This window comes from Salvia splendens, chromosome 14, assembly GCF_004379255.2.
Source record: "Salvia splendens isolate huo1 chromosome 14, SspV2, whole genome shotgun sequence".
Classification (NCBI taxonomy): Eukaryota; Viridiplantae; Streptophyta; class Magnoliopsida; order Lamiales; family Lamiaceae; genus Salvia; species Salvia splendens.
Window position 1 is genome coordinate 15,589,909 of NC_056045.1, and position 12,165 is coordinate 15,602,073.

Consider the following 12,165-nt stretch of genomic DNA (forward strand, 5'->3'; position numbering starts at 1 on the left):
TTTAGTCATATAAAAATAGTAAGGAATTTGACAAAACACTACAATCATTATTGACCTTGTTTTATATGTTAATGAATCGAGGAGATCTTAGGCTAATATGATCAAAACTTGTAAGCGTCACTTTTTTTATGCTAAATAAATAAAAAGAAACAAAAAAAGAAAACTAAACATGAAAAACACAAACACTTAATTTGGAATACGGTAGCAAATGCATTTTCCCCAATGAGCACACATCCAGCATCGCAGAGCACGATGCATTCCCCTCAATTTCACCACTGAAGTACTTTCCGGGCATCACTGTATACCCACTTGAGGCAAGGGACAAGATTTAGAACATCAGTGAGCAGCAACGACACGGGGTATTTCACTCTGGACTGGGACCAGGCTTGTGTTAGAACCTGCTGGAGCACGAGGGGTGCTCGACGAAAGGACACACCACAACTTACACACCAATTGTTTGTTGAATTGCCACAATGAATCACAATAACTTTTGGGAATGAAAAACTCTCGGCTTTATTAATTCTGGAATTGAGAAGAACAAAAGTAAACAAGAAAGTGAAATCCTCCGCAGAGGCCTAATCCTCACAAGGAGGCCTACGATATGAAATCGTCCTAAATATGATCTCTCCAAGATAATTCAATATCTCTACAAGAGCTCCTATTTATAGACTATGCGAAAATTGAAATAAACAAATGAAAGCAAATCTTCCTAACAAAGCTGCCGAGATATTGAAAGCAAATCTTCCTAACAAAAGCTGCCGCCCAGCCACAACTTCCAAATCTTCCTTGCTATTCTTCCGGATTCGGCGGCCAAACGACCTCCCGATCTCCCCTCTTGTAGACCTGCCACTTCGTATCAGCTTGGCAGTATATAACAACACTCCATAAGTTTTTAAGAATATTTCTCTACGGATCCAACTCAGTGTTCCCATCATCATCAAGATGCTCCTCAGATGCGCTTGTCACTGCGAAAAAAGTCTTCGTTTGGAAATAATTCTTTAAAGAGCTGCAAAAGGAACAGCCAAATGGCCATAGCTAGTTAACTGGCAAGAATTAAAGAGAAATGCAAGGTAACAAAAATCATTGGTTTGCTACTCATGCTTAAGTAAGGGACTTGTTTTTAACAACAGTTTCAGTACATGTCACAAATTACAAACCTTGGCAGTTATCAAACTCGAGAACAAATTACCTTTTATCATCATAATGCAGATGCTCATCTGGAATCGGAGTGAACCTGATGGAGTCATAAACACCGTGAAACTGCAATCAATGATAATCATATTAGATGAAGATTAAAGGAACATAGTTCTCAAAGTTTTGCGCACTCACTGTCTCAATCTGAAAGTGTCATGGATCACCTAACAGAAAGGTGACCTTACATGCGATTCATTAAATTATATGTGCTATATGTTTGACGGAACAAATATTTACACCCAACACATGTGAAGATATTACATGGGATGATCATTCTAATGATGGAAGTGTTTCTTTGCCTAAAGACTACACTTTGTCCTAGGGCTGGCAAGTCGTGCGGATTGGGTCGTTATCGGGTCAACCTGATAATGACTCAACCCAATAAGGCCTAACCTGAACCCGACCTGTTAAGGAAACTGTAAATCCGAACACGAACCCGACCTGCTACCTTCAAATCCGAACACGACCCGCACCCGACACGAACCCGTTATCGACACGATATAATATGGGTTGACACGACACGATAACAACCCGAACCTGATATTACACGATTAAAACCTAATATTACACGATTAAACCTTAATTTTTAACCTAATTTACACAATTAAAATTCGTTTTATACTATTTAAACCTAATTTATAAGAAATTAAAACATTAAAGTAATATATATTTTTTTAAATAATAATAAAAATAATAATATTATTTCTTAATGGGTTACCCGTATCCGACCCGCATCCGACCCGAACCCAACCCGAAATTATCGGGTTCTTAATGGGTCAACCCGATAAGGACACAGATCCAATAAGACTTGACCCCAACCCAATAATTTCATGCGGATTCGTGTCGGATTATCGTGTCGTGTCGAAAATTGCCAGCCCTACTTTGTCCCATTGTTTACTACTTGTAACAATTGACGACCTATCCACACTGCAGCACACTGATAATACATAATATCATAAAAGTCAATATCCTGAAATTTAGACCACCGTGTAGGAAACTCAAAAGCCTACTACTTCAAAATGCTCACTGGGAGCAAATGCAGACAATTGTAGACAGTGAATTAAACTTTACGAAGAAAAAAAGTGAAGTACAAGAGACGAAACCTTAGTCAGATCTTGAATGTACAAGGCGCTCCAAAGCAAACAAGGTTTTTCTTCTGTGTGCTCACATAAATTATCTATCTCATTGTTCTCAGGTGATGAAGATACAGCCATAGAGAACAGAGCATTTATGGCTGCATTTAGTAATTTCTTCCCTTCCACAGCATCATCACATACAGCTGACAGGTACGTCACAAACCTGGAATTTAGACACAGTAACAAGTGTAAGATGCTCTAGTTGCCAGTTTAAACAAATTTATTTAAGTTAAAAGAATACAAATGCAGCAGTAAAAAAGCTTCTCTCAAAAGACTGTCATAAATTAAGATTTTCATGACTAAGTGAGAAGAAAGCAACTCTGAGTCAATAGAGAAAAACAGCATATTATGTTTGGGACTTTGGTCATTTTTTTTAAATCTTCACAGATACTTACGTCTTAGGGGGGCAAACTCCCACATTACTGCTCAGCTGTAATACACGGACTGATGTTATCTGTTCTGGGTACAGAGCTACATAAAAAAAATTAGCACATGGCATGTTTCGTTTGACAATGACAATTATCAGCACAATTGAATATAATAAGCTCACATCTTGGAGGAAAGAACACCAGGCAACTAGCAGCTTCTGGCTTTATAGAATTCTTGGCAATGCAAATTCCCCGGGCAACCTTCCCTTCAGCATCTGAGGGGCTTTTATCATTAGAAATTTTCACCTCTACAGCATGAGGTGAAGTTGTTGGATTCGTGAAAGAAGGAGCAAGAATCAGCTGAGGACTGGATAGCTCCTGGCCAGATGCTAATCTAACACCTTGATAGGTACGCCCATCCTGTTAAAGAATCACATTACTAAAAGGGAATAAACATACATGTGCTCATAATATGGAATTGCCCATCAGTGAAAATTCTGATTTTGACATATAAAACCTAACAGATATCACTCGAACCTTATCCAAGAGCAGAGCAATTACAGGCATTCCTTAAAACCTGTACAATAAATTAAAGAGATGAAAAAAAAATTAGGGACTATCTAAAGAGTGCAAAATAAATAAAAGGTCTAACATTGGTAGCTGACTCAATAGTGTATGCAAATAAAGGAATTGTTCATGAATTGCAATCTTAATAACTTCAACATAAATCCTGATAAAATTGAAATGGGGGTCTTGAAAATATAACAAGAAAGGTATAGCTGAGAATAACAAATGCGTGGAGAAAAAATAGTAAGACGTCTAAAAGCCGAAAATTATGTCATTGTTTGTCAAACCTTTAAAGAAACTTAGAATACAAAATAACTTTATAGGGATAAATACTTATTATTGATAACCACATGTAACTTGGATTAACTTTTACCGTTCCATCAATACTATCCGACATAACCAATTCGACAAACTCTTAAGCATGTTAGTCTTCTTCTACCTTTGTACACCACAAAATGAGCAGAGAAAGTATTGAAGTATCCAATATCACGCAACATAATAAAAAATGCACCAAATAAAAGCTAGACTAGCTAGTGCACAAAAGATTTGTGCTGCATTAACAGAATCAGAAAATACGGCAAAGATAGAGACAATATCTGCACATAGAAAATATCAGCAAGCAACAGAAGAAAACACATACCAAATGGCAACAATCAACTAAGACAAACAGAGGTAACTATACTTACATAAATGCACCCCTTGACAGCAGCACGACGACAAAAAGCTTGAGAAAGTTCCCCTTGGCCATAAATAGGGTATATTACGGCACCATTTGCATTAGGAAACCTAAAAAGGTCGAGAAAAAACTTTCTAATTAAGGTCTTCACATCCTTTGATTCTATGAGCTAATACTTATTTTAACTATATCATCTGAAGTTGCAAAGTAACCTAATACTAGTTAGTTTATATTGGTAAAGACGCACCCTAACTCCCAGTACAAATAATGAGTATACATAGTGACTACCAATTAATTCGCCAATTACGCTATCTGGTTGGTTATTGAATGATGACAAGACGTCAGAAAGCAAAGAACTACCCAGCAATTTGGAAAAAGAATGATAGTTAAGAGGGACAGACAGGGCATTGAAATAAGAATATAGCAAATGGAGAGGTGGAAATCAGATCTACTTTGGGCATGAAATTAAATGCAAAACAACAATGCAGCCAAAGACACTGTAAAACAAACACGAGGTCTCGCATAAAAAGGGCTTGTCTTACAATCAAGTTCTATTTCAAAGCAGGTCAAACAACTACTTGATGGATGCCAAACAAGAACTCTAAACAATGTCAGATGGCAATTTTTAAAGGAGACATTAGCCTTCAAACAATAGCTATCCCACATGCAAAGGGTTTGTGTCATGGGAAAAGATCATTTACATATGTTCTCACTTCTCAGGAATTCACAACATGGCAAGTTAGCCTGTTTATATCTAGAAGACTTGACTATATATATTATAGTCTGCACTCTATAGAACCCACTTTCTCAGTTTCTCTACATTTCAGAATTTTCATATGGAAAAACATATGGAAGTGCGCTGCAGACTGAAAATAGCTCCCTTTTGATTTTCCCTCTATCTAATTGGCAATGCATACAACTGAAATAACAAAAGAAAAGTTCATAAATTATAATTTAGGAATATGGAATCTGCTTGAAAAATATGGGTAAGATTACAAGGTCCACTAGGGAATTTACAGCCTTCTAAAGAAACAGATTTCTAATACTAAACATCCAGAATCTTAGGCTGACTTAATAAGACCAAATATCAGACACTTATCCACAACTTGACAATGAATGACAGGTTAAGGAACTAGCTAGATCATCTACCATGCCATAAATACATTGTTGCACTATAAACTGCTTGCACAGTAAATTCCTACAAAAAGGCAAAAGCCCAAAGTGGTAAACAACAAAATATTTTGCAGCAGCATCACTACTACTGCAACAAGATGGCAAGCACTAACTCTCTGTCTTACTATTTGAGGCATGCTTTATAGATCATATTCAGATTTAATGACTCTGTCATGAGGTAAGAAAAAGTTTATGCGTAAGAATTAGCTTTCTGGAATATGAACTGTTCTTCTATGATTGCAAGATCACTCTTTAAAGCAAGAACTGACCTTCCAATGGATGAGTGGTAAAGAGCAAGCCAACTTATCCCACTTTAGTACTGATAACATCTTTACACAACTCCAAGTTTTCCTGATCATGATCAGCCCAGGCTATAGTGAACAATATAATCCTGGAAAAAGTTATGGCAAGTTAAGAAGACTACAAACCAGTACATAGCAAGGCAATTGTTAAATGGTAAGAAACATATGTGCATATGAATAAATCAGTGACCATAAGAAGGAATTCTGAACGGCTGATAAAGACTTATCAAACCTATCCTGTTCTTATGCAAAACAATCGCAATCAAATTTAACCACTACGTAATGTTTTGGATTTGGTTGGACTAATAAAGCAGAACTTTCTTGTCACATGGAGACTGGAAAGTACAATCCGCTACCTATATCAAGCAATGTCGTAAAACATACCGATCTAGAAAGAGGTGAGAATATCAAAAGCGAATTTGGTCAGTTAATTGAGGGTTCAATTTAGCCTATAATCAGAGCAATCAAAATAAACATGCACATTAAGAAAACAAGCACACATATAATTTCAAAAACTTTACCATAAATAGAGAAACTATAAGTAAAAGAGGAAAAATAAAGATATGACTGAGGAATTGATGTATACGATTTGAGTTTTTGCGACAAACCCCTTTTGGCTAAGAACTCCACAAATGGAATCTACAAATCTTCCTCGGACCCGTTCGCGAAAATTCCCTGCACGTGCTTGAAGAAGTTCATCAACTGATACTTCTCCGGCCCCAGCAAGCTCCGACTCTGTTACGATCCGAGCTCGTAGCTTCCCTATTTTAGCTCGCCACTGCCGAACTCAGTGACTTCTTCGCGGTCTTCCTATCTTAGCTCGTCACTGCCGAACTCAGTGACTTCTTCGCGGTCTTCCTATCTTAGCTCGTCACTGCCGAACTCAGTGACTTCTTCTCGGTCTCCCTCTCTTAGTTCGGCATTGCCGAACTCAGCGATAATACGCAAAGCAACTCTTGAATGAACAATCGAGGATCGTATTATTGAATCAACAAGAAGTTTACACGATAGAAACAATCAAACGAAGAGGAGGAACTAGATCCACGATCTAAACTCCGATTTACAATTCAACACTATACTCGACATAACCGAAAGAAATAAGCAACTCCTCTACTTATACTGTTCATCTTAGCTCACTTAACTAACTAACATCCACGTGCTCGACTCTTATTGGCTGCAACACGTCATATCTCACGTGATGATTGCCAGCTGGCTTGAGTTAGTTACACAGCAACTAACTCCTACTTAACTCCCAACTTCCAACGACTTCCTTTATAGCTCGCTATCTTGTGTTGCATGCATTTTACGCATGAATGATCATGCATGCAACAATACCCCCGACTTAAGGTTCCTTGTCCTCAAGGAACCAAGGGAAACGCTCGGTGATCACGTCCGCGAATTCCCAAGAAGCATCGGCAGGGGATCTATCTTTCCAATGGATCAGCCATTTTGTAGCCGCTTGATTGTGTCGCTTCACCATTTTTCTATCCAGAATCGCTTGTGGTATAGCATCATTGATATGAGATGTAGATGGTAGATCTGAAATAGGCCCGAGAGGAGGTGCAGCGGGCTTCAGTAATGAAACATGAAAGACATCATGTATAGCAGCTGATGAGGGTAAATTCAGCTTATAAGCTACCTTCCCCATTCTATCCACGATCTGATATGGTCCAAAAAACTTAGCTTCGAACTTGTGGTGTTTGCCCCGAATAGATTTCTGCCTATAGTCTTGAAGCTTCAGCCAAACCCAATCACCAATCTGAAACTCTCTGTCAAAACGATGAAGATCAGCTTGTTTCTTCATTCTTGCTGCAGCTTTCTCAATATTTTTCTTTAATATGACAATCATCTCCTCTCTATCTCTCAAAGCAATGTCTATAGCTTCAATATCTGAATCCCCAGGTAGGTATGGGACATGTAAAGGAGGTGGAAATCCATATAATGCTTCAAAGGGAGTCATCCGAATACTCGAGTGATAAGTAGTGTTGTACCAATATTCGGCTAATCCCAGCCATTGAACCCAAGAGTGTGGTTTCTCTCCCATAGAGCATCTCAAATAACATTGTAAACATCTATTAACAACCTCAGATTGTCCATCGGTCTCAGGGTGATAGGCTGTAGAATATAGCAATTCCACACCCAATAAAGTCATAAACTCCTTCCAGAAAGCTCCCACAAACACAGCACCTCGATCACTCACAATTTTAGCAGGCATGCCATGTAATTTGAAAACAAAATCCATGAATATTTCTGCTACTTTCTTGGCTGTAAAAGGATGGGACAAAGCCATAAAATGAGCATACTTACTCAACCGATCTACCACCACAAATATAGTGTCTTTTCCATGCGAAGTAGGTAAAGCCTCTATGAAATCCATAGTGATATCAGTAAAAATTGCAGCAGGCATAGGCAGGGGTTGAAGTAATCCAGCCGGGGAAGTAGTGCTTGGTTTATATCTTTGGCAAGTCACACACATGCGCCATGATGAGTCCTTCTTCTTGACTAAAACAATAGGGCTAGCAAAGGAACTCTCACTATGCCTTATAACTCCAGATTTCAGCATTTCATCAATCATAGTTTCAATGATATCTTTCTGTTTGGAAGCATATTTATAGGGCCTTATGTTGACAGCATTAGACCCCTCTTTCAAAATGATTTTGTGATCTTGCTCCCCCGGTGGTGGTAATGAACTTGGCTCTGCAAATATGGCTTCATTCTCATCCAATATCAGTTTAAGTTCTGGCCATATTTCCTCTGTACTGATCTCATAACAGAAGGAAATTTCCTCTTCTATTGAAGGCATCAGCTGGCTGATCTTTCTTTCATTTTCATCTTTTTCTTGCAGGTTGCAGATATGTAAACAATGTAATTGATCAGATTTTGGTGACCATAGCTCTCCTTGCAACTTCACAACCGCACCAGATAATTTGAATTGCATAGTCAGCTTGTTGAAATCCCATGTAATCTCACCCAAGGTAGACAACCAAGCACCACCCAATATCAAATCATAAGTTTCTAAATGAATAAGATAGACCTCAGCTTGAAATGTTGCTCCCTGCATTTCCCACTCAAGGCTACTACATTTCTGATTGCATTGCAGTAGTTGTCCATTAGCAACCTCTACAGCCTTAGAGCTCACTGCAGTGAGTTCACACTTAATCTTTTTAGCTACTCTGGAACTCAAGAAGTTATGAGTACTCCCAGTATCAATTAAGATCTTTAAAGCCTTTTTCTGACAGATTCCCCTAATCCTCATCAGTTGAGGTCCATTCTTACCCCAAACAGCATGTAAAGACAGCTGGAGATCCGGTTCTTCACCAGCCCTTGTTTCATCTGCCAAATCTGCTTGTTCCTCACTTTCTGCTGTGTCTCCCAGCTCAATCAGTTGTATAACATAAAATTTCCTCTTAGAACATTGATGATTAGGAGTGAATTTTTCAGTGCACCAGAAACACTCCTTCCTAGCTCTTTTTTCATCCATTTCTTTGGGTGATAGATTAGTGCTAGCTCTAACACCACCCAAACGATTAGGCTCCTTATTACCTCCACTCCAATTGTTAGTATTCACCACAGGTTTACTATTAGTGGTGACTGCCAGGGGCTTACTACTCGAGTAATAACTGCTATTAGAATACACATTACTCTGCATCACCTTAGGCTTAATTCCTAAAGCCTTCACAGTTAGTTCTTGCAATTTAGCTAATGAGTAAGCCTCAGCCAAGCTCTTAGGTTTAAACATTCTCACTGGCATTTGTAGTTCATCAATAAGTCCAGATAAGAAAAAACTAAGTGCTTGATCCTCTCTTATACTAGCTCTCGGATACAACTCATCAAAAGTATCCATGTATGATTGTAGCGTACCTTTTTGTTTGAGATTCCTCAGATCTGCAAGCGGATCCTCAAAAGCATGAGCTCCAAAGCGAGCTGCTACGCACGAGATGTAATATCTCCAATCAACATACGCCTCATTTCCATGTAGAGTCAAAAATCCTCTATGCCATTGGAGAGCTTTTCCTTCCATATGAATTGCTGCTACCTTTACTTTCTCCGCCTCTGGTACCCTTGCTACTTGAAAAAAATATTCAGCTCTCATCATCCAACCTTCAAATCCTTCACCATCAAATTTAGGAAACTCATATCGAGTAGATCTTCCCCAATCTGATTTTCCTTCGCTACTTCCTTCACCATTATCCATTGCTGCGTTGTTTTTCTGATTCTGCAATTTAATCGTAGCGATTGCTTGCCTCAATTCCAAAATTTGGATTTCCTGCTCATGAATGACTTGATCACGCTCACTTAACTTCTGATCCATCAATTCCGCCATTTTCTTCTCCATTTCAGCGCCTCGCGTCACCGTTCCAGTTTCCGGAGATCGACTGCTCTGGATACCACTTGTTACGATCCGAGCTCGTAGCTTCCCTATTTTAGCTCGCCACTGCCGAACTCAGTGACTTCTTCGCGGTCTTCCTATCTTAGCTCGTCACTGCCGAACTCAGTGACTTCTTCGCGGTCTTCCTATCTTAGCTCGTCACTGCCGAACTCAGTGACTTCTTCTCGGTCTCCCTCTCTTAGTTCGGCATTGCCGAACTCAGCGATAATACGCAAAGCAACTCTTGAATGAACAATCGAGGATCGTATTATTGAATCAACAAGAAGTTTACACGATAGAAACAATCAAACGAAGAGGAGGAACTAGATCCACGATCTAAGCTCCGATTTACAATTCAACACTATACTCGACATAACCGAAAGAAATAAGCAACTCCTCTACTTATACTGTTCATCTTAGCTCACTTAACTAACTAACATCCACGTGCTCGACTCTTATTGGCTGCAACACGTCATATCTCACGTGATGATTGCCAGCTGGCTTGAGTTAGTTACACAGCAACTAACTCCTACTTAACTCCCAACTTCCAACGACTTCCTTTATAGCTCGCTATCTTGTGTTGCATGCATTTTACGCATGAATGATCATGCATGCAACAGACTCTTAAAAATTGCGCTCCGGGAATCAGGCACACTCTCCAATTTGCCCTCTCCGGTGCTGACGAAGCTCGCATCCACGCTCTTGAACTCCATGTACAGATTGATTCCCGTTTTTAAAATCAATTCGATCATGGAATCGGCGCAGAGAAATGCGCGAGGGGCCACCAAGTCAAGGCTGCATTTTCTGGAATTGTCGAGTGGCTCGGAGGAGAGCGATTTGATTTCGAGGTCGGAGTAGAGCTGGCGAGTCCCAAGAGGGATAGAGGCATCATCATCGGAGGTTTGAGATGGAGATTGGGATTGGGATTGGGATTGGGATTGGGATTGGGATCGAGGTGGAGGACGGTCTTTCCGGCGGCGGAGGCAGCGGCGGCGACGATGGATTCCGGGAGGCCAGTGCCGACCACAATAAGGTCGAAATTGGAGGGCTCGATAGGCGGATACGACGTAGTTTCGTCCATTAGTGAGGTTTTACGGATTGATAATTTGCCGATTTGTAGATTGCGGTGCGTTTCTTCCGATTTTGACTACAATTCAGTAGCGCAAGTGTACATTTTTAGTACTAGGTTGTAATTTCATTTTATTTATGCTATATGATTTTAATCAAGAGAAAAAAATGAAAGAAGAATAAGAATAAAGATGGTGAATTATGAGCTTAAGTGATACTCTCGTCAGAGCGTCTCCAATAGTTCTGGACAAGCCATAGGCCAGCCACAACTCCTCCGATCACATCATCAGCATTTAAAAACTCCTCCTGCCACATCATCGCCACATCATCGCCACATCAACTGGACAAGCAATAGGCTAGCGACAATAAACAAAATTATAAAAAATAAATAATTACCAATCACACAAAATACGGAATTAAATTTACGACACAAATACGGGAAAATTCAATAATAACATTTAAATTTAAAAAAAATATATTAATTAAAAAATTACATTAATTTTAAAAAAAAACCCTCTTCCACGCACGAGCCACTGCCTCCGCCTCACTCGTCGCCGTCGTCGCCGCCGTTGTCGCCGTCGTCGCCGCCCGCGTCTGAGCCCCCCAACTGTGTCGCTGCGGCATCCAAATCGACCCGCATACTCTCGAGCATTGAGTGAAGATACCTCTTCTCCACATGGTCAGTTGTCGTCTTCCAGTCAGCTAAGATCTTGTATATCTTGTGCAAATAACGTATATATAGTGTTTCGAAAATTAAATAAAAAAAATAAAAATCGGCTGGCCGATCGGGAGCCTGCAATGGCGGACAGCCGATCGGCGAGGGCATCGGCCAGCGCCCGAAAATCGGCGTGCGCTCGCCGTTTTTCTCGCCGATTTGCCGCTCGCCGCCATTGTGAATGCTCTTAGTGTGGAAGCACCCGTGGCTTAGTTCTTGAGTTGGTTCGTTGTCGGACTAAGATGTTCTTGTAGCTGTCTAACAAACATCTATTCATTATATTTGAAGTGGGAAATGAATCAGAACACAGGCTATAGCTATATGGCGTTTGGCGTGATTTTCACATGTCCAGGTGGCTAAAAGGCCAATATACCGTGTCGGGTGGTAGATTCTATCCTTTTGAGTCACCAATCTGGTACAAGTTTTGGTCGTACACAATTTTCGTAAAATGGTCATAACTTTTTTTGTCGAACCTCGGTCGAGACGTGCATTTGGATATCATCTTTCTAAGTTGATTACTATGTACCTTCTCACCTTCGTCCATTTTTTTTCGGTTACTACTTACAATAGCAAACTTACAACATAATGAGTCTATAT

At 39.7% G+C, this 12,165-nt stretch overlaps 2 protein-coding genes and 1 pseudogene across 5 annotated transcripts; all 3 read right to left on the reverse strand.

The window, feature by feature from the left end:
• Positions 1 to 488: 488 nt before the first annotated feature.
• Positions 489 to 4,830, reverse strand: LOC121765261 (rab escort protein 1-like). 2 transcript variants are annotated; one of them, XM_042161344.1, is made up of 7 exons: positions 3,952 to 4,830; positions 3,236 to 3,275; positions 2,881 to 3,118; positions 2,726 to 2,801; positions 2,298 to 2,493; positions 1,190 to 1,260; positions 489 to 1,006 (listed from the first exon to the last, which is right to left on the reverse strand). In XM_042161344.1, exons 2-7 carry the CDS (start codon positions 3,263 to 3,265, stop codon positions 907 to 909), a joined length of 711 nt encoding a protein of 236 aa, XP_042017278.1. In that variant the 5' UTR covers positions 3,266 to 3,275; positions 3,952 to 4,830; the 3' UTR covers positions 489 to 906. The 2 variants fall into 2 exon arrangements, with proteins under 2 accessions (XP_042017278.1, XP_042017279.1); XM_042161345.1 differs by lacking the exon at positions 3,952 to 4,830 and adding an exon at positions 3,351 to 3,890.
• Positions 3,950 to 9,953, reverse strand: LOC121765260. Of its 3 annotated transcripts, none has more exons than XM_042161343.1 (3): positions 6,025 to 9,953; positions 5,384 to 5,505; positions 3,950 to 4,051 (listed from the first exon to the last, which is right to left on the reverse strand). In XM_042161343.1, the coding sequence occupies exon 1, from the start codon at positions 9,750 to 9,752 to the stop codon at positions 6,759 to 6,761; it is 2,994 nt and encodes a 997-aa protein (XP_042017277.1). In that variant the 5' UTR covers positions 9,753 to 9,953; the 3' UTR covers positions 3,950 to 4,051; positions 5,384 to 5,505; positions 6,025 to 6,758. The 3 variants fall into 3 exon arrangements, with proteins under 3 accessions (XP_042017277.1, XP_042017276.1, XP_042017275.1); XM_042161342.1 differs by having other exon boundaries at positions 6,003 to 9,953; XM_042161341.1 differs by having other exon boundaries at positions 5,384 to 9,953.
• Positions 9,954 to 10,090: 137 nt separating this feature from the next.
• LOC121765262 lies at positions 10,091 to 11,124 on the reverse strand (annotated as a pseudogene).
• Positions 11,125 to 12,165: the final 1,041 nt, after the last annotated feature.